General features: G+C 49.7%; 1 protein-coding gene and 1 long non-coding RNA gene across 15 annotated transcripts in view; one reads left to right on the plus strand and one right to left on the minus strand.

The window, feature by feature from the left end:
* The window catches only part of SLC39A11 (solute carrier family 39 member 11), a 403,217-nt gene that overhangs the window by 336,208 nt on the left and 45,333 nt on the right, over window positions 1-21,676 (plus strand). For all 14 annotated transcript variants that reach the window (XR_005364223.1, XR_005364224.1, XM_038546727.1 and 11 more), the window contains one exon: window positions 2,640-2,709. Coding sequence is in view for 12 of the 14 variants with exons in the window: in XM_038546727.1 (XP_038402655.1) it covers window positions 2,640-2,709 (70 nt within the window). In the remaining 2 variants the exon portion in view is untranslated. The remainder of the gene's footprint in view (window positions 1-2,639; window positions 2,710-21,676) is intronic.
* LOC119873232 lies at window positions 5,741-14,594 on the minus strand. The gene is made up of 5 exons (XR_005364226.1): window positions 14,300-14,594; window positions 13,168-13,917; window positions 9,146-9,343; window positions 6,659-7,550; window positions 5,741-6,527 (listed from the first exon to the last, which is right to left on the minus strand). It is a non-coding gene; the product is annotated as an uncharacterized LOC119873232 (long non-coding RNA).

Here is a 21,676-nt window from a genome sequence, read left to right on the forward strand (position 1 = left end):
AATAACCAGAAGGGGTTAGTTTGCTAATTAATATAGGTCATGTGGCTCAGAGCTGTACTATCATTTACATTAAAATGACTAATTAGAGCAAAATCTTTAACAAAAGAACAGACCAACTGTTGTTTATAGTTTAGAAAAGCACATTTTTCTCAAAGGAAGGGATATGCCCCTCTGGTGTCATAAAACAAGGCTTGGTCCCTCCCTAGCTTTTGACACCTCTCCCTGGTGGGCCAGGGGTCTCTGGTGAAGTTCTTTACCTCGGAGACCCACAGTTACCCCTGAGAGTGGGTTGAGGTCTTGGCTGTGTTGGCACAAAACAAAATTGAGAACAGCAGGTTTGTAAACACTGGACTGTGATGGTAGGAGACTGGCCAGATGGAGGCATCTCAGATGTCCTCCAGTTTTCTGAGATTCAGAAGATGCATAAAAAAGGCTTCCTCCATCCTCCTAGAAAGGCTGCCTGGAGCCCCCAGACATCTTCATCACAGCCTGCTCTGAAATTTAGCTCTCACCTAGGACACTCCCCCTTTCGAAAGATTGTCAGATGCATCAGGCAAAATTGGAAATGGTGAACATGCCTCCAAAGGTCTCCCTGGAGTTGTGGCTTCCTCTCCACCCTCAGAGGACATTTCTGGGAGAGGTGGAAAAGAACACACAGCCATGGAGGATGAAGAGCCTGGACCTCAGAACCAGAGCCCACCTGGGCCCTCAGACCAGCTCTCCCTCACCTTTGCTCTCTGATATGGGAGCAGAGGTGATAATTGCTACCTTTGCTTTCATGTATAAGGCTTCCAGAGCAATATCTGGCCCACAGAGGGCCACCAGACCCCCATTTCTCAGAAGACAGAGCACAAAGATGCTAAGATCTTAGCATCAGAGTCCTCTCAGAAGAAAGACTTGCTGAGTGAAGCCTCAGACTTTGCTAAGAATTTACATCAGAAGCCTTAACAATTAAGTAAAAATAAATCAGTTTTTAAAACCTTGATTTTTGAAACATCTGGTTGCTCTGGCAGTGTTGACTTGGCTGGCTACTTGGGTCCCAGAGCCTCTAGAGGCACTGTCTCAGGGGCTTCTCTGTAGTCTCCTGCAGTGTATATCTTGTATACTGGGAAGATGCTGTCGGGTTTTGGAAAGATGCCCCCCAGATCCCTAAATTCTGAATCTGACAGTGATCCAAGAGTCATGCCACATGATCTCTGGGGTTTCCTCTACCTCCAAAATCCTAGGATTCTTTATCCCATCATTTGTCATTATGAGAAATATGGGAAGATATTTGATGGAGCATCAGAATCCCAAATTCTCCAGCAGCAGCCTTCAGTGGCTATTGCTACCTAATAAGGTCCCCACAAGGGACTGATGCACAAAGGGTAAGGTGAGGCAAAAAAAAAAAAAAAAAAAAAAAGCCCTTTATGCCTTCGCAGGGTCTTTGGGCTCCAAACCCCATTGTGGCCTCTTGGTGAACCAGACTGGATTATAGGTGATCTCTTACCCCTTGACATGGGACAAGTCTGAGCAGCCTTTTTGTCTCTTGGTGCCTCCCAGAGTCATCATTACACTCCCAGCATCCTTGGCTGGCCCACCCCAACTAAACAGGACATATAGGACAAAAAGAAACATTTCAAAGAGACAGTGAATCCCAAAAGAAGACAAGCCCTTCTCACTCAGTAGATTTTTTCCCCCTTCCCTCTTTATAACACAAAAGTTCCTTCTAGCCCCAAAAGTCCTTGGTCTTGCTTCTGACCAATCTTGGTAGTCCTCTTTCCTGTTTTGATTCAGAGGGGTCTTTAAACTCTCCCATAGATATCAGAAAGTGTTTTAACATTATGGGTCTACCCCTCTGGTCCCAGGCCACTAGGACAGTTCCATTTTTTCCATAACTCTTCCCTCTTCATCTTCCAACACTGTCAAAGGACCAGCATTGTCCTTTGACATTTGATCAAAGTCAGGGGCTTATTAAACTTGGCAGGCTCACTAGTCCCTCTGGAAAGGACTTGGGGAATCATCTTGCTCATCCCCAAGCTTAAGCTAGACTATAGCCACACCATCTCAGAGTAGACTGGAACAGTCTACCACTTCAAGATGGCTCCGCACATGTCTGGGTAGATGTCATTGGGCCACCGCATCGGCCTTTGGACGTCGTGTTACTTGAGCTAATAAAACCTTCTGTGTTTAGCTCAGGAGTCAGTCATCAAACTCTTTCTATAAAGGGCCAGACAGTAAGTATTTTAGGTCTTTGGGCCATATGGTCTCTGTCACAACTGCTCTTCTCTGCTGATGTAGTGCAAAACCAGCCACAGACAACTTGTCAACCAATAAGCATGGCGGGGTGCCAATGAAGCTTCATTTGTGAACACTAGAATTATATAATTTTCATGTGTCATGGAATACTATTCTTTCTTTGATTTTTTTTTCAATTATTTAAAACTGTAACAATTGTTCTTAGCTTTCAGGCCATACCAAAATAGGAAGTGGGCTAGATTGGGCCCCCAGACCATCATCAGCCAACCCCTGTTTAAACTCCTGTTAAGTGGGTTTTCTGTTGCTGGAAGCCTGACACTGTCTCACCTGACACAGTGATAGTGATGAACCTTATTGAAAAACTGCTTCTAACCCCTCCTGCTTCTTTATGTCTGTTCCAGAGGGTCTTGCTGTCGGCGTTGGATTTGGGGCTGTAGAGAAGACGGCATCTGCAACCTTCGAGAGTGCCAGGTAAGCCAGCACCTGCTGCCCTAGAGCAGTGTGGCGCCATACCCAGTGGTGCTCTGGAAATGTTAGTTACCTGGTTGGTCACCCCCAGCCCCACAAGGCCAAGACTGGTGGAAGTGTGGGTGAGATCAGGTGAAGCTTACCTGAGAGAGGTTGCCCATCAAAGGAGCAGATTTACCCCATTTGTCAGATGAGCTATCTAATGGGTAACCACTTTGAAAACATAACACGGACATAATCACCTGCGTTCCCCAAAATCCTTTCAAAGTATAAAGACCAAAGACCAAAATAAATAAATAAATAAATAACAAAGTCATCACTGATGCTCTCAACTGCCCCCTCCTTTTGAAGCCCCCCCCTTTCCTCTCAGGACGCTGAAGTCCCCTGGTTCCCCCACTTTGTGTCCGTTACTTTGCATGCTCTTCTGTGGGCTTCTCATCCTCTGGCCCTTTCCGAAATGTTGATGTTGCCCAGGATCCATCTCTGGGGAACCTTCTCCATTCCCAAGACTTTATTTTCCATCTACCTGTGGGGGATGCCAACGCTGGTCTTCAGCTTAGATTGTTCTCCAGAACTTATCCCTGTGGGTCTAGCTACCTTGCACACATCTCTGCTTAGATGATTCTAAGGATCTCCACCCTCAGCTGATTCCCTCCACCCCCCGTCATGCAAAACCTGTCCCCTCCAAAGACTTCCCCAACACTGCCTTGCCATTGGTTGACCAAACCAAACTCACTGCTTTCCTTGACCCCTCATTTCTATAGACAGTCTTCCATGGATGATCACTACACCTTATAAATTCTTCTTCCCTTCTACCTCCCTGGCATTACACAGGGTCTACATAAGGTGACAGCCCTGGGAACACAGAGAGGCTTATCCTTTAGCCATCATGGAGGTGGGCTCTACATGGCCCCCGGAGCCCACAAAACCATGAATACTACAGCCTCCAGGCTGGAGGGTTTTGTGGGGGAATCCTACAGCTTCCAGGCTTGTATAGAAGGCTGGAGGAGCCTTCTATCCAAGGGTGGCAGTGCCAGGTACCTTTCGGAGACAAAGGAGCAAGAAAACGAGTGGACACAGTCATCGGGTAGAGACAGCTGGGAATGGTGAGGATGGACGTGAACCTCAGCTAGGCAGCACAGGCACCATCTAAAGGCACAATCATTTTAAAAATGTAACTCATGTTAAAGAGATGGCCTGGAGGCCACTGGTGTCTGACCCTTGTGTCTAGCTCACTTCACTGCTTTCTGACCAATGCAATCTGAAAACAGACTTTCATTCCCCACAAGACACCACCTCTTTCAGCAATCAACCCTGTGTCTGTCTCCCCCAGCAACTCATTTCTCTGAGACCCCTTTTCCTGCCCTTCCCCAGCGGCTGAACCTGTGTGAGGCCTCCTTATGGCCCATCACTCCGTCTAGCTACTCCCTTAGCCGATGCGGGCACCCACATGTCAAGCATAGTTTCTGCCAGTCTTTAAATCCCACCACCACACATTAGTGGACATGTGTGCTCCTTGAAGCCCCAGACGTGCGTGTGGGCTGGCATGTTCTAAGTCAAAATTTTCCCCATTCTCAGCTTCTCATTCCCTCCTGTCAGGCTTGCAAGTCACTCTAGCGTCATCTGTTCACATGATGTCTATTGTGAAAACCAAATGAGAGGTAGACAGCGGGGGTGGGGGGGTGGACTGTATAATGTAAGAAATGTCACCAAAATCAAGGGCTAATTGTGACTCATAACACCCTGCAGACTGCTCTTTCTCCCACTGGGAGAGGGTCGGGGAGTGTGGCTCTGTGTCCTCAGCACAGCTGTTTTGATCTTGGCCTCACTTAGACCACAAGAAACTTCAGAGTTTGCAGGAGCTGGGGTGACAGAGCAGCCCTGAGGGGCTGGCCCCATAAGCATCCACGGGCCAGGTCCTCCCAGGGCACAAGCATTGGGCACGTTGCAGCAGGTCTGTAGCCAGGAGGTGACAGCCGTGCCCCAGGCCCTGCACTCATAGTCCGGGCTCTCAGTCTGGTGTCACCATGTCTCCTGGGACACTGAGATGTCAACTTAGATGTCTCTCTATTCTATCACCTGTACTTTCTGCTAATCTTCATAAATAATTCTGAAGAAAGTAGAGCAAAAGCCTTTCCAACCCAGCTCCTCTCTTCCCTTTGACCAAACAGGCTCTCTGGAGTTACATAAATGCTCAACAGGACCCCCCAACTGGGAATGAGTTGCTGCAGGCCTTGGGATTTTCAGCCTCCCCAAACCCCCTGCTGAATGAGCTACTGGAGGGGGGTGGTTCTCACACCCCCACACTCTAGCCACTCCAGCCATAGCCTGCAGTGGGTCTGGGGAGGGCGGGCTGTCCCTCCAGCAGACCCTACCCTTCAGCCCACTTGCCCACCCATCAATCCATATCTAGCTCGTGATTTGGGTTCTTCCTTTCCAAATGCCTGTGATCCTACTCTGGAGCAGGGACAATACCCAGCAGCTCCCCCCTCCCCCCCCTCCCCGGGACCAGGTTTGTTAGCTTCCTCTGCCCTCAGCTCATGGTACAGATGAGTTTCCATAGGAGGCTGGGGACCAACGGGTGGTCGAAAGGGGGCAAGGGAGAAGGTGAAAGGAAGCGACAGGCTAATAATGCTGCTACGTGGGCCACAAAAGCAAAGTCATTGGATGATTAAACGCACCTCCGCGTGAAAGGAGACAGGTTGTGCTTTGTGAAATTCCAGCACCATGTGCTGAACAAGCGGCACGCTTAAAACATGACATGGGGAGCTTGAAAATAAAGGAATGAGAAAAGATACGAGGTGTGCGTGGACCAAAAGAAAGCAGGGGATGGCAATTTTAGAATCAGACAAAACAGGCTTTGAGGCAGAAAACCACAGAAAGAATAAAGGTCAGGACTTCACAAGGAGAGAGACAGTGCACCAGGAGGATATAATGGGCTTGCATTTGTATGCGCCTGGCAACGCTAAGTCTCAAAGGGGTTAAGAAAAATGGTCGGAATTGCAAGGGAAAAAAAGACAAACCCATAGTCCCGGTGAGGGTTTATTATCCCCCTCTCTGGCGCTGAGCAAACAGATAAGAAGTTAACAATGCATGTCAGGGACAGATGTAGAACCCCAACCCAGCGATGAAAAAACCTACGTTCTTTTTAAAGCATGAATGCATGCGTGTTTCCCAAAATCTGTGACCTCAGTGTGACATAAGTGAAAATCACTAACAGGAAAGATAGCCAAACTGTGGGTTAGTGGGCAGCGAAACCCGCAGGCACCGTAAGACAGGCAGAGCGGAAGCTCCAAGGGAGGGATACCAACCAAATCTGTATCCTTCCCTCACGTCAGGGGCACTTCCCAGAACAGGTGGTATCTCATCAGGAGCAGGCGGGTGGTCAGCCTGGGTAGGTGGAGATGACGGAGGCAGGGAGTGCTGTCAACAAGTGCCCAGGTAGGGCTCAAGGCGGAGAGATGAAGTCACCGAGGATGGAGTTCACTGGTGGTTTCTAGAAGGCACACCTGACGGCTGGAGAAACACATCACTGAGCAAGGAGCTGGCGTTTGGGTGGGTTCTGGCGCCGGGAAATGACCAAGCCCAAGAGGTGATTTGAACAGTGATCTGGCTCTGATGGGATCACTTGAGGGGAAGAGATAGACCAGTGGAAAGAATCCAGCCCTTGACCGAATGCGTGTTGACAGCCCTCGGCTGTGTGCCTTCACAGCTACCAGGAGGACAAGGGAGGTGGCGACAATGTGGGAATGACGGGGCGGGGGGCAGTGGGAGGAAGAGGTTTTAAATGCAGAATGTCCAGACGGCATCTGTCAGCAGATCTGAGGGGTGTAGAAGGGAGAAAGGAGAATTCAGGTTCGGGCAACAGGGAGACACAGGTGATCACGGGGCACGGCGGAAGGGCCCGGAGGGAGAAAGCACGCATTTGCATGGACTTGGGAGCAGGAGTTACCTTGCATGTGCCTGAGGTACACGCGGATGAGGCTCGCTGCTGTTCATTTAGTGCAGGGGGTCAGCAAACTCTGGCCCAACACCCGGTTCTGGAAACGGCATTTTGTTAGAACACAGCCAACCCCCGTTTGCTTTACAGATCATCTGTAGCTCCTTCTGTGCTGCGATAGCCGAGTTGGGTAATTGCCACTGAGTCGCAAGGCCGAAGGCGGAGAGTATTTACTGTCTGGCCCTTTGCAGGCCGTCTCTAGACCCTTTGATTTAGGGGAAGACCATAATTTTAGTCCAGGCCTGTCATCAAACGATCCGACGCCCACTTTTGACTTCTTCCTCGCACCCTGTTTACGATGCCTCTGGAAGCAGGAGGTTCTCTCCTCACCCACATGGCATCGCAGCCACCACGGGAGAAGAGAAAGGCGCAAAGTGAATGCTCCCGGGAAGGCAGGTGGATTCTGACCTGGACTCGTGGGCGCGTGATTTGTGTATGGCTGCTGCCACCTAGTGTTGTGACGCTGTCACTTCACCTTTATGCCTCCCCCCGCCTCCCCCCTCAAGGCCCTCCTATGCTCCATCCACCCTCCCTGGATAGCTTGCCTTGCACTCTTCATCCCGAATTCAGCATCCCCACCCTCGCCCCAAATTGCAAAGAATCTCAGCAGCAAAGGGCAGCCCGTGGCTCAAGGGGAACACGACTTTGCTTCTTTCTGATCTGGACCCGTGGCAATTTCTTCTGGTTTCACCACAGAGAAATTCTTCAGACCACAGGTCCTTGGGGAGTTTGCTGCGAAAGTAGTTTTCCTTTCCAAAGCGGCATCACCTCCAAAGGACATGTTTCCCAGAGAGGAAGCAAGCCCTCGCCTCTCCCCTGACTCCGTGGCACGCATAATTCAAACCTGCAGGGAGAACAAGCTTACTTAGGTGGAAGCGTTTCGCTTCACGTACCACTTCCGATTTAGGCTTTGACCAAGCACACACGTTGGGAGACGTCTTGGATCCTCGAACACACCCCAAATGGCAGGTGCAATGGGCTGTGTGCGGCCGAGGAGGCTGGCTGGCTGCAGACTCATGGTGTGCCATGCATGATCCACAAGACACATTCCCAAGTTGGGCCTGGATGGGTCTCTCGTGTCTTGCCAAGTGCCCCCAACCGGCTAATGCTAACTCACGGACACCCAGATGCTCGGGAAACGATGTCTGGTCCTTTAGCTTGCATTCCCATCTAAGATAAGGTCACGAAGTGGCCAGGGTGGGGGGAGAGGGAGACATCAAAATAAAGTGTAAAGAACTATATTTGCCTCCCAGATCAAGGAATGAGTCATAAGTCAGATATATGCTTTCCCCGGCTTAAAAACCAATACATGTGTTGGTGTATTAACCATCACTCAAGACAGCACTCATCTGTCAACCAGCACAAGCAGCCATTTGTTTAGAAACAAAAATGGCAGGAGACACATTTTCCTGGTCATCGGTCCACAGCAAACAGTCGATGAGTTTGTCTCTATGTGGTGTCACCTATTACTTGTGTGCTTCTGTATGTCCAAGTAGTCTCCCTACTTCGGTTCCAGTAAATTCTTGAAAACAGGGTTGCAAATTAAATGTAGAGAAGGTCAAGAACAGGCTGTGATGGGGAGGGTCTCGGAGAACTAACGCGTAAACTTCTTTATCGTAGTTTACTCACACATCTGCCATAACCACCTCCTCAGTTCAGGCCGCTCTTACAGGGTCCCCTAGGCCTCCCAGTGGCGAGACCAGCTCCAGACTTCCAGAGAGTTCTGAGGAGACTCTCCCTCCCTGAGGCTGCCCACCTTGACCTCTCCACCCACCCACGGACTTGGGTCACACCATTCACCACCACCCCCAAGCAAGAAGGGGGGCCAGAGCCCAGCCCGGTCTCTCTGAACACTGGCCTTCAGTCTGAGAAGCAGAAAACCCAGCATGGGGACAGGATGGTGCCTGGGATAGGAGACACCTTGACCCAACCACTGCCACCCTGCTTCACCGCAGAGTGGCCTGCACCCTGTCCACCTTCCCTGCACCACAAGCCGCGCCATCCCACCCTTCAATCACTCCAGCAGACCTGGGAGCGAATTCTTTTTTCAAGAATTTACTTATTTATTCATGAGAGACACAGAGAAAGAGAGGCAGAGGGAGAAGCAGGCTCCCTGCTGGGAGCTTGATGCAGGACTCGATCCCAGGACCCCAGGATCACGCCCTGAGCTGAAAGCAGATGCTCAACCACTGAGCCACCCAGGTGCCCCGCTGGGAGTGAATTCTTGTGATGCTCAACCACTGAGCCACCCAGGTGCCCCGCTGGGAGTGAATTCTTGTGTTGTTCTGCATTTGCAACAGCAGACTGGGATTTTATTTTCTGCCAACAAGCCCTCCTCCTGACCCCCCATCAAGCTACCTTGGCTGGAATTCTAGGGTTATCTATCAGCAGCTCTTTCTCTGAAATTCTTCTTTCCAGCCCTCCCACTCATCCCTTTACCTTGAATTATGAAGAGCCCGTGGAATTTGCAGGCAGGCGGGCAGGCGGCAGGTGTCACACAGTGCCACCAGGCGGTGGTTTGACATCATCGTTGCCAGGTGATGGGCGAACAATGAGAAGGAAGGGAAGGGAGGGATCCAAAGGCAGCTGAGACGTGTTGGTGTCTGAAGGGGTGGGCGTCTTAAACAGAAGTCGTACCTACAGAAGTGGAAGACCGTGTACTATATATGTATGAGCTTATTTAAAAACCCTGTGTGCATTTTTATAGCCTCTCTATATTCTAAGCTGTTTTGATCCTGATGGTTCATTGAGTTCAGCCCTGACGGCTGTGGCCCCACTGTCTTATTTTCCCCGAGTCAGCCTAACAGCAAAGCTTTTGTGTGCCTCCCACCCCACCTTCCGGGAGGAGGGAAAATGTGGGACGACAGGGAAAGAACAGCCTCTCTGCACCCTGACCGTCGGCACCTTCAGGAAAGCAGTGGCGCAACGGGCCTGACTGCAGAGCACCCAAAGATCCGCTAGCTTTTTCTTTATGTTTTGGGGGTAACACATTTATTTTTTTAACGACTTTTTAAAAAAAGATTTATTTATTTATGATAGACATAGAGAGAGAGAGAGAGAGAGGCAGAGACACAGGAGGAGGGAGAAGCAGGCTCCATGCCAGGAGCCGGACGTGGGACTTGATCCCGGGACTGCAGGATTGCACCCTGGGCCAAAGGCAGGTGCTAAACTGTTGAGCCACCCAGGGATCCCCTCTAATGACTTTTTAAAAAAATAATACTGTTATAAAAATTATTCTATTAGTCCTGAACATTAAGAAGGATGGGCCTAAAAGCCTGCCAAGCACTTGGGCGGAGACAGACTTAGACTGAGCTGTTCTTTGTGGACCATTGTGGAGCCATTCTCTCCGCAGAGCTCCCCACAAGGGTTTTTTTTTTTTTTTTTAAGATTATTTAATTTAATTTATTTATTTGAGAGAGAGCAAGTGAGAGAGAGAGCATGAGCCAGGGGGAGGGGCAGAGGGAGAAGCAGACTTCCTGCTGAGCGGGGAGCCCAACATGGGACTCGATCCGATCCCAGGACTCTGGGATCATGACCTGAGCCAAGGACAGATGCTTCACCAACTGAGCCACCAGGTGCCTTTAAAAAAAAAAAAAAAAAAAAGATTTTATTTATTTATTCATGAGAGACAGAGAGAGAGAGAGAGGGAGAGACACAGGCAGAGGGAGAAGCAGGCTCCATGCAGGGAGCCTGATGCGAGACTAGATCCCAGAACCCAGGGATCATATCCTGAGCTGAAGGCAGGCGCTAAACTGCTGAGCCACTCAGGGATCCCCAAGAGAGGGAATTCTTAACGAGGGATCTTGACACTTGAATTTTCTTGGCATTACCCAGGGAAAGAGCAACTTCTTTTGGAGAAGGACCCGATATCGGAAGGCACTAAATTCCTTTTAATTGACAAATTCTGTTTCTTCTGCTGTGTGGACGTGGGGGCTCCAGAACTGGATAATATTATAAGGAAAGGGATTATTGTTTTTAAAGATTTTATTTATTTATTTATTTATTTGTGAGAGACAGAGGGAGAGAGAGAGAGGCAGAGGCACAGGCAGAAGGAGAAGCAGGCTCCATGCAGGAAGCCCCACGTGGGACTCGATCCCAGGACCCCAGGGTCACAACCTGAGCTGAAGGCAGATGCTCAACCGCTGAGCCCCCCAGGCATCCCCCCAGGGTTAATTGTTAATACACATCTGAATCACAGGGTGTAAATCTTGATACAGACGCACACGCACACGGAGTGCAGTGCTTGTTTGCCCAATGTGGGGTTTGGGGTGTATCTGAGAGAAGGCAAGTAACAGGGACTCAGTCAATCCCAGACACTTGTGAACCTGCTTCCGAGGGAGGGAAGATAGCAGGTGTCACACACTCACGGGAGGGAGTTTGAGCGCCCGCTGCCTACAGCTGCTCGCGTGCACAGGGCACCCTGAGACACCTGTGAGAAGACATTTGGCGGGGGAGGTGGCCCTGGTGCAGCACCCTCCCCTCCCCAACCCAGTGTACCCGAGAACAGGTGGAATATTTAACAGCATGGATCGTGGAGCTAGACCACCCCGGTTTGACTCCTGGCTCTGCCACTCGCTGACTGTACAACCAGAACGGGTTCATTTTTGTTCTGTGCCTCAGTTTCCTAATCTGCAAATTCCCACAATAATAATAATAATCAGTGGTCATAGTAGTAGTATGAGTAACGATAATAGTGTTGACTTCATAGGTCATTCTCAGAAGTAACCGAGCGTATATACACGAGCACCTAGAACAGTGCCTGGTGTACAGGAAGGTAGTGTACAAGGTGGGTTGTTGCTTTTTTTCTTTTATAACACAAGTATTGGCTTTGCTTATTAATAGGCCTGCCCACTGCAGACGCTATAGATAGATGTCCGGCCCATTTCTGCCCCAGCCCAGGTTCCAGGACAAGGGCTCCCAGCCCCCTGTCTACCCAGAAGGACAATTGGTTTGGAAGTGGCTTCCACAGTCTACATGGGACCACATGGGGCCAGGAACGTGGGGGTCTCTAGGTGTGTGTGGGGCTGGTCCTGATGCTGCTGCTGACCTGTGTTGTGGGCCCCATGTCTAGCCTCCTCTCCCTGATTTTCCCCTGGCCCTCCCGGGCACGTTCTGCTGTTATGTCTCAGCACGGAGTCTTCAGGCCCACTGTCCCTTGCTCTGAGGCTGCTCCACCAGCGTCCTCAGCCTCTATCCCGTGGCATATGCTTTTCTCCATCCTGCACCTTGTCTGAACAGAGCCTGGAACACGTTTTCTGTTCTCTGCACAGGACCCAAGTCCAGGCTGTGCATGGTCGGCGCTGCACCCGGGACATTGTGGAGCGGGTGGCAGGGGCGGGGGTTGGGGGGACGGTTGACAGCCTGCCTGGAATTCTGTAGATGGTTTCGTAATGCACAGCCCCTGCCAAGGACACGAGCTGCTTCCACCTTTTTTTACCCCACAATTCCCTGGACTCACTGACAGACCTTGAGTTGCTTGTACCAAGCTGTGCAGGAGGACGGACAGGGCGGTGATGGGAATGGAGGAGAGAAAAGTCTGTGTCGTCTCCAGTGCCTGGGAAAGCCACAAAGCAGCCACACTGCTGTTCTCAAAGAGCTTTGTAGGGTCTCTGCCTCCCCCCGCCCCCAAAGCCCGCCGCGGGCTAAACAGAGTACACGTTGTGTGGAGATCGGTCCCCCGTGCCAAGATGTCCAGCCCTGTCGCCAGGGACGTGGGTGGGGGTGGCTGGAGGCAGTGGGGGAGGAGGAGGGGGCCCAGCATAAATGGCCCCTTGTGTGGCAGACAGGGAGAAGCTGCTGCTACGCAGACAGGAGGCAGTGCGGCCGCCTCCCTCCTTGTTCAGAGAGCGTAATGTCCCTGGGTACGTCAGAGGGACCCATCACTGCCCTGTCCGGCCTCCCACACAGCTTGTTACAAGCAAGGAGAGGCCGAGAGCAACAGTGTTTTCCAGAACAGACTCTAAGGGAGCTCTCGGTGCGGCTTGGTTGGGGTGGTGGTCTTCCCTTCACTTGGTTTGCCCTTGTGACACTGGTGAGGTCGGCTGTTGCTCTGGGCTTGATCACTGCCATCCCGGCGTGGAGATGAGGGTGCAGAGCCTGGGAACTTCCTGGGAGGGCATGCTACGGCAAGTGGAAGACCTGCAGGGTGTAGCTGAGGTCCGGCCAGTGCAGAAGCCCACCTCCCCACCCCCTGCCTCCAGCATCCGTGGAACAGTCGTGAGAGCTGACGTTTACCGAGTGCTTCCCACGTGCAGACCCTGTGCTCATCGACATGCATATTAGCCAATCCTTGCAGCTGCCCGTGACGTTGCCATGCCCATTTTACAGATGCGGAATGCCCTTCACAAGTAAAGGGCAGAGGTGGGATTTGAACCCCGGCAGCCTGGCTCTGGAGCGCGTGCCCTGAACCATTGCCACCCAAGTCACGTACCTGCCACCCTCCTGCCACCCAGGTCACGTACCTGCCATGACCAGAGAGGCTTCAAAACTCACCGCCCCCCCCTCCAAGTGGTGCCAAAAACAGCTTCAGCTTGGCTGTAGGACAGTCTCATGCCCTCTGTGGCTGCTCTCGCGTTGGCTGTGGGAGGTCTGATTCCATTGTCCTCGTCCCCTCTGACATCCTGTCTCATGGCCGTGTTGGGAGTTGGAGCCGTGTATCAACGCCCACAGTGGGGGACAGACTATCTGGCCGGTCTCACTGAGTGCTTATGTCAAAGGTCATGCTGAGCGTCGCTCCAGACGTCTGTCGCTGCTGTAAGAACCCTGCCCCTTGCCTTGGTGTCTCCATGCAGCCGGATGCCAAGACAAGGAATTGGGGAGAGGAGAAAGCTCCAAAGAGAAGGGACAGAGATAATCTGGGTGGCAATTATGTCATATCTGGGTGGCCACTTCCCCACCCCACCTCCTGGGAACCAGCATGGACCGCCGGGCTGCATCCCTGGGTGGATAGGGCAAGTTACCTGTCCCGTGGGTTCCCAAACAAGAGGAGGTGGTTGGCTGCTTGGAAGGAAGCCCCAGGTGTTTTGGACGATGACGTTGTAGTAGAATTATGTCCCCCCACCCCCACCCCCAGGAAGGTGTGTTAAATGTCCCGACCTCCCGCACCTGTGAATGGCCATCGTCCTGGGCAGGAGGGTCTTTACAGGTGTAACTAGTTAAGCTCAGGTCATGCTGGCTTAGGATGGGTCCTAAATCCAGTACGTCCAGTGTCTCTGTAAGATGAGGAGAAAAGGCACAGACGTGCACACACACAGAGGAGGACATACAGACATGCACAACACAGACACACGGAGGGGAGACTCCGGCCAGGTAAAGACAGTGACGCGTGACGTAGCTCCAAGCCAAGAACGGCTAAGGGAGGAGTGGCAGCCGCCGCCAGGAGCGGGGAGAGCCAAGGGGCATCCTTTCCTGGCGGTGCGGGAGGCAGCCTGGCCCTGCTGACCCCTTGACTCTGGACTTGGAGCCCCCCGGACCGTGAGAATAAGTCTCTGTGGTCTGCAGCCACCGTGTTAGTGGCACTCGGCTCCTGCGGCCACAGGCCACCAACACGTCGGGTCTCCACCTGCCCCGCCCGCATCTTCTCCATCCTCTGACCTGCTCAGTTCTGTTCGCTTCTGCCCGCGGAGGCCGTGGAGGCCGCGGAGCCCACGGAGGCCACGGGGCCGCGGAGCCCTGTGCGTCCCTCGTCACCCACGTTCTTCTCTTTCCGGACACGCGTTGTTTCCCTCGCCCCTTCGGGAGCTTTCCTTGCTTGTCTCAGGAGGAAGTGATGGTTCTGCTGTGCTGTATTCCTTAGGTCTCTCTCGTGTTCAGCTGGGACCAAACCGGGGGAAAGCAGTGCCTTTCTCCTCCACGCGGCTGCCGCCTTCAGACGCGGGCCCTTGGGAGAGTCAGGGCTGTCCCCCGTATTGGAGCTATTAAAGTGTCGTAAGAAAGAGGCCTTTGTCACGGGGAGCACGGCCCTCGGCTCAGAAACAGAGACAGATTGTGCCAGAAAACAAACAACAACAACAAAAAAAGGTTCGACCACAGAATTCTTTGGGACTTCAGTCATCAGCCTGTCGCTTGTTCTTAAAAGACACGTTTCCTTTCCTCGGTGTAATTCCATCAGATAGGCCGTCAGGCTTTAATTCTGCCCAGACCCGGGCCTGGGGGGCCCCACCCGGACCGCCTGTGCCGGGCCTGCACCCCGTTCCCTGCTGGGGTGACCTCATGCCTGCCTGCCTGGCCCCTGGGAGGGGCCCCTCCACCCCACTCCACCCCACCCCAGGGCCTGGCCGCTCAGGGGTTTGGGTGAGAGAGCGAGGACCCAAGTCAGGTGAGGGAGAAGCACTTGGAGAAGCCAGGGAGGCCCACGTATAGATGCCTTAACCTGTGCGGGTGAAGATTTGTATGACTTTGCATTTGACCCAGGAGAGCCTCATTTTATGCAGAAGAAAAATAGAAATAAAGTGACTTGTCCAAAGCCACCCTGTTCACTGATGTCAGGCCGTACCTGCCTGCTGGGGACCAGTGGCCACAATGCCCTGGGTCCCAGCTCAGGGACGGCCAGGGGCCCTGAGGCCCGAAATAGCTGCTTTTCAGCCTGTGGGCCACAGAGCCTCAGCCTCTCTGAGCCAGTTCCCCCTTGACCATCTCTGATCACACCTCAGTTAATGTTCCCCAACTCTGGTTTGGGACCAGGCACGACAGTCACATCCCAGACCCAGTCAAGAACTCGGTTCCACAGCTCTGCTTCGGACATACGAGCTTGGGGTCGGGACCCCAAATCAGCAAGCTCCCCCGTGCTGTGGCTGCACCAGCCACGACTCTGGAAGGAAAGCGGGGAAGAGGGACTTGGGGTTCCCCCAACCTGCATTCCTGCTGTCCCTCATGAATGGGGATATGCTTCCCCGGCCCGCCTCATTCCCAAGTCAGGGGGACAGAGAGGCAGCACGTGGGAGCACACAGCCGCCGGCCTAAGGTGACCGTTCCGTTACAGACGAGTGACACAGACGGAAATGACGGCTTTGTTTTACACGTGGGCAGATTATTACATAACCTTCAGGACTTCACTCAAAATGAAAAATGAAAAAAAAATGCAGCGTGTCCCTTGTTCAAAAAAGCAGGAAAAAAGGGACACCCATGTAGCTCTGTCAGTGAAGCATCTGCCTTCAGCTCAGGTCATGTTCTCAGGGTCCTGGGATCGAGTCCAGCTTCGGGCTCCCTGCTCAGCGGAGAGTCTGCTTCTCCCTCTGTCTCTCCATCCCCCTCTCCCTTTGTCCCTCACCTCCTCGCCTCCCCCTCCCCGGCTCCTGCTCTTATGCTCACTCTCTCTCTCCAATAAATATATAAAATTTTAAAAAGAATCAGGAAAAAAAAAAGCTTTTTCCTTCTTCCATGAGATCTCTCTCCGCCTGTCATGGTGTTTTGTTTCAGTTCGATTTTTTTTTAATTGCAGTAAAATATACACAGCGTCAAATCTACCGTCATGACCGTTTCGTGGGTGCAGCCCGGAGGCAGTTAGTACATGCGCATTGTTGCACAACTGTCACCACCATCCATCTCCAGAACTCTTTCATCTTACAAAATGGAAACTTTGTCCCTGTTAAACAGGAGCCCCCCAAGCTCCCTGCCCTCAGCCCCAGGCGCTCATCAATCTTCCGTCCATCTCTGTGAATTGATTACTCCAGGTACCTCATGTGAGTGGAGTCACACGGCCTGTTGTGTCTTTGTGACTGGCCTATTGCACATAGACTAAGGTCCCCAGGGTCCATCCACGCTGCAGCAGGTGTCAGAACTTCCTTTTTAAGGCTGAATAATATTCCACCGTACGTACATACCACATTTGGTTTATCCATTCACCCGCCGACGGCCTGCTCCCACCTCTTGGCTATCATGATAAGGCTGCTATGAACACAAGTGCACAAATATCTCTTCAAAACCCTGATTTCGATTCTTTTGCATACACTCCCAGAAGTAGAATAGCTGGATCACAGGGAAATTCGATTGGCCACGGCATTTCTTTTTTTTTTTTTTTAATTTTTATTTATTTATGATAGTCACACACAGATAGAGAGAGAGAGGCAGAGACACAGGCAGAGGGAGAAGCAGGCTCCATGCACTGGGAGCCCGACGTGGGACTCGATCCCGGGTCTCCAGGATCGCGCCCTGGGCCAAAGGCAGGCGCCAAACCGCTGCGCCACCCAGGGATCCCGGCCACGGCATTTCTTGTTTGCTTCTCAATGTTGGGCTCCCTCGGGCACAGGGGCTCTGTGCCTGGAGGAGCGCAGACCCTCACAGGCTCCCGGGGCCCAAGCCCTTGACCCTGACTGGGTGCTCGGGGTGTGTGCTTCTGACCTGACCTTCCCGGGACCCCCTGAGTGGCTGCACTGGTCGCTTGGCCCTTCATGCAGGAGAGTAGAAAGAAATTAGGGAGAGAAAGGGAGGGTGAGGGGTACAGTGAGGCCAGGTGAGGTGATTTTGAGTATGTGCATATGAAGATCTGTGATTCCAGACTTTTCTGTCCGTTGGTTCAGTCAAAAGAACCTTTCGTTGTTGGCCTCATGCATCCAGCCAGGTTCCCTCTTCAGGCAGGTGGGAAGCTCCACGAACCCAGGTCTGGACCTGGAAGTGTGTACCGCGGTCTCCAGGGGCAGTCCTGTCTTGCTGGCAGTTTGGGGGCGACGGCCCCATAAACATAACGGGGTCTTGTTCTCTGGGATGTTCACACCCATGCTTTCTTTTCTAAGCCTCAGTTTCTGCATCTGTAAAAACAGGGTTTCCTTGAGGAGTAAATGGAAGCGAAGGTCAAGGTGTTAGGTGGTGCTCTGCTGGGTAGCTGTGAACACTCTCCGCAGCGGGGCTGTGGCTGCGTTCCTGCATCTGTGGCCGGAGCGTGCAAAGGCAGGATGGGTTAGAAGCTTCTCCACGGACTGACTAGCCGCTGGAAGAGCCTGTCTCTCCGCTCTGACTTTGCATTCTTCACGGCGTCTGCTTGTTAGTAACACACAAGCAATTTGTGTCGTTAAACGTGACCGTGATGTCATCGCTATGACTTGTGTGCCATGTAACGTGGGGACATCTCAGGAACCCCACATGACCAGTTGGGACCTGCTCCCCAGCTGAAAACTAAAATGAAAAAGGTTCCTGACATAACATGCCCCTTGATGTGCCCGACAATGGCTTAGACATTAACATCTATTATAACCACTATAAATGTACCTAATAACATTTTTTGTAACAGCTTTATTGTGATATAATTCACATAGTATATAATTCACCCATTTATAGTGTAAAATTTTTAGTATCTTCACAGAGCAGTGCAGCCATCACCACAATCCATTCCAGAACATTTCATCACCTTAAAAAGGAAGTCTGGGCACTTCAGCCATCACTCCTCCCACCCCATTTCTTCTCAACCCTTCAATCCCTGGTGACCATTAAGCTACTTTCTATCTCTATAGATTTTCATATAAATTGTATTTTTATATATGTAATATCCCAAATGTATATATATATAAATTATATAGTCATATAATAGTGATCCTCTGCAACTGGCGTCTTTAACTCAGTATAATTTTCCCAAGTTAATTCATGCTGTAGCACGTACCAGTACTTTGCTGTTTCTTATGGCCCCAATAATATTCCAGGGTATGGATGCACCACATCTTGTTCATCCATTCATCAGTTGATGGACACTTGGGTTGTTTCTACTTCAGGACAGTTGTGAATAGAGCTGCGAGGAACATCTGTGTGCAAGTTTTTATGTGGACATTATTTTCAGTTCTCTTGGGTAGATACCTAGGAGTGGAATTTCTGGGTCCTATGGTAAATCTACATGTAGCATTTGAGGAGCTGCCACACTGTTTTGAAAGCAGCTGCACCATTTCCCGTTCCCACCAGCAGTAAAGGAGGGTTCTGATTTCTCGCAGCCTCACCAACACTTGTTGTGTGACTCGATGACAGCCATCCCAGAGGGGAGTGGGATGCCATTGTGATTTCCATTTGAAATTCCTCTATGGTTAATGATGTTGAGCATCTTTCCATGTGTTTGCTGGCCGTGGGTTTGTGTTCTTAGGAGAAATGTCTATTAATGTCCTTTGTCCAGTGTTTAAATTGGATCGTGTGGCTTTATTACTGAATGGCAAGAGTTCTTAATGCATTTGATCCAAGTCATTTGCCAGATATATGATTTGCATATGTTCTCCTATATTTGGGTTGCTTTTTCACTTTCTTGATGGTGTTCTCTGAAGTACAAATTTTAAATTTTTTGATGTCGAATTTATCTCTTGGTTTTTTTTTCTTTTATTGTTTGTGCTTTTGGTAACATATCTAAGAAACCATTGCTTGATGCCAGGTTATAAAGACTAACTCATTTGATTCTAAACATTTTATAGTTTGGGCTGTTAAAGTCTTTAATTTGTTTTGAGTTAGTATTTGTATATGGTGTGAGATAGGGGTTCAATTTCATTCTTTTGCATGTCAATGCCCAATCATTCAGTACTATTTATTGAAAAGTCTTCTTTTCCCTTTGAATTGACCCGACATCCATGTTGATAATCAATTTACTATAAATGGGAGGGTTCTTTTCCCCCTCAACTCTCAACTGCATCCTGTTGATCTCTAGGTCTATCCTTATGCCAGTATATCATAGCCTTTGAGTATTATAGCTTGGTAGTAAATTTTAATTCAGGACATGTTAGTCCTCCAACTTAGTTCTTCCCTGTCAAGATTGTGTTATTAATTCTGTGCCCCTGGTGTTTTCATATAAATTTTAGCATCAGCCTATCAATTACTGCAAAAAAAATCAGCTGAGATTTTGAGAGACTCTGCATTAAATATGAAGATCGATTCAGGGAGTGTTGTCATCTTACCAATATTAGGTCTTCCAATCCATAAACATGGGATGTCTTTCCACTTGTTTTGGTCTTCACTTTCTTTCAGTAATGTTTTGTAATTTTCAGTGTACACATCTTTCACCTCCTTGGTTAAATTTACTCTTAGAAATTTTTCATTCTTTTTGATGATATTATAAATAGAATTGTTTTCTTAATTTCATTTTCAGATGGCTAATTGTTAGTGTGTATAGAAATACTCTTTTTTTTTTTTTTGGTATGTTTATCTTGTAGCCTTAAGCCTTACCAAGCTAATTTATTAGCTTTCAAAATTCTTTTTGGTAGGTTGCCTAGGATTTTCTATATATTTGCTTATGTTATCTTTAAGCAGAGATCATTTTACTTCTTCCTTTCCATCTAGATGTCTCATTTATTTTTCTTATCTTTTTTTAAATTAAAAAAATTTTCTTATCTTATTGCTGGTGAGGAACTTCAGTATAATGTTGAATAGAAGTGATAAGAGTGGTAATCTTTGTCTTGTTCATGATCTTAGGGGGAGAGTATTCAGTCTTCCACCATTAAGTACAATGTATGATGTCAGCTATGGGATTTTGAGAGATGCCCTATGTCAGGTCAAGAAAGTTCCCATGTATCCCCAGTTTGTTGAAGGTTTTTATCATGAAAGGGTGTTGGGATTTTGTCAAATGCTTTTTCTGCATCTATTGAAATGATTGTGGGTTTACTTCCCTTTTATCCTATTGATATGGAATATAGCAGTGATTTTCAGATGTTTATTTTTTTATTTTAATTTTTTATTTACTTATGATAGTCACACAGAGAGAGAGAGAGAGAGAGGCAGAGACATAGGCAGAGGGAGAAACAGGCTCCATGCACTGGGAGCCCGACATGGGATTCGATCCCGGGTCTCCAGGATTGCGCCCTGGGCCAAAGGCAGGCGCCAAACCGCTGCGCCACCCAGGGATCCCAATTTTCAGATGTTTAAAACCAACCTTGCATTCCAAGGATAAATCCCACTTGGTTCTGATGTCTAATCTTTTTTCATATGTTGCTAGATTTGGTTTGTTAGAACTTGATGGAGGAATTTTCTATCCATATCCATAGGAGATATTGGTCTTTAGTTTTATTTTCTTGTGATATTTTTGTTTTGTTTTGGTGTCAGGGTAATACTTGTAGTCTAACTAAATATAGGAGATAAGAACAACTAGAAAATACCCCCAAATTTTTGGATTTGTACTGCTAGGTAGATGTTAGCACCTCTTACAGAGATTGGGATTCAGGGGAAGAAGAAGAAAATGAATTTGATGATTAGGATCAGGGTATGAGAACCATTTGGGTTTTACCCCTGTTGACAGAGCAATTGCTAATCTGTTTTAAGAAAAGTGTGGTCCAGGGGATCCCTGGGTGGCTCAGCAGTTTAGCACCACCTTTGGCCTGGGGTGTGATCCTGGAGACCTGGGATCAAGTCCCACATCAGGCTCCCTGCATGGAGCCTGCTTCTCCCTCTGCCTGTGTCTCTGCCTCTCTCTCTCTATTTCTATAATAAATAAATAAAATCTTTTAAAAAGAAAAAGAAAAGAAAAGTGTGGTCTACAATCTCCACTTTCTCCAGAACAATTGGAACCTACCCTCAGAAACTCTCCCATCTACCTCTGTTCCAAGAACACAGGAGTAGTTCCTGCTTTATAAGATACATGTTCAGTATTGAGGTGGGACCTGCTGTCAAATCCTTCACCTGTGCTTGGCACCTTATAACTCCTTTTGTGACCTGGGCTTCAGGTCTCTGGCTCTAAATTCTTTCAGCCTGGATTTTGATCTCATTACTTACCTGGTCTGTGGTACACAAGTCCTCACCTTGCATTTCATGGATGCTGAGCCTCATCACCCCAGGCTCTGATGGCATATTCTGGCTGCTTGAACCTGCTTCTTCTCCTCTGCCTTTTTTTTTTACCTGGATTCTTCAGACTGTCTTGTCTGCTTGAATTTTGAGCTGCTTACCTGTCCTTCTTCATTGGTGCTAACTGTTCCCACTACCTCCTTATCTCCAGAATCCTGACCTTTGTTTCCCCACCTGGACTTAACTCTTCTTACATCCCATCCTGATACCAACTGGCCTCACCTCTCCCCAATCCTCCAT

Source organism: Canis lupus, chromosome 9, assembly GCF_011100685.1.
Source record: "Canis lupus familiaris isolate Mischka breed German Shepherd chromosome 9, alternate assembly UU_Cfam_GSD_1.0, whole genome shotgun sequence".
Lineage (NCBI taxonomy): Eukaryota > Metazoa > Chordata > Mammalia > Carnivora > Canidae > Canis > Canis lupus.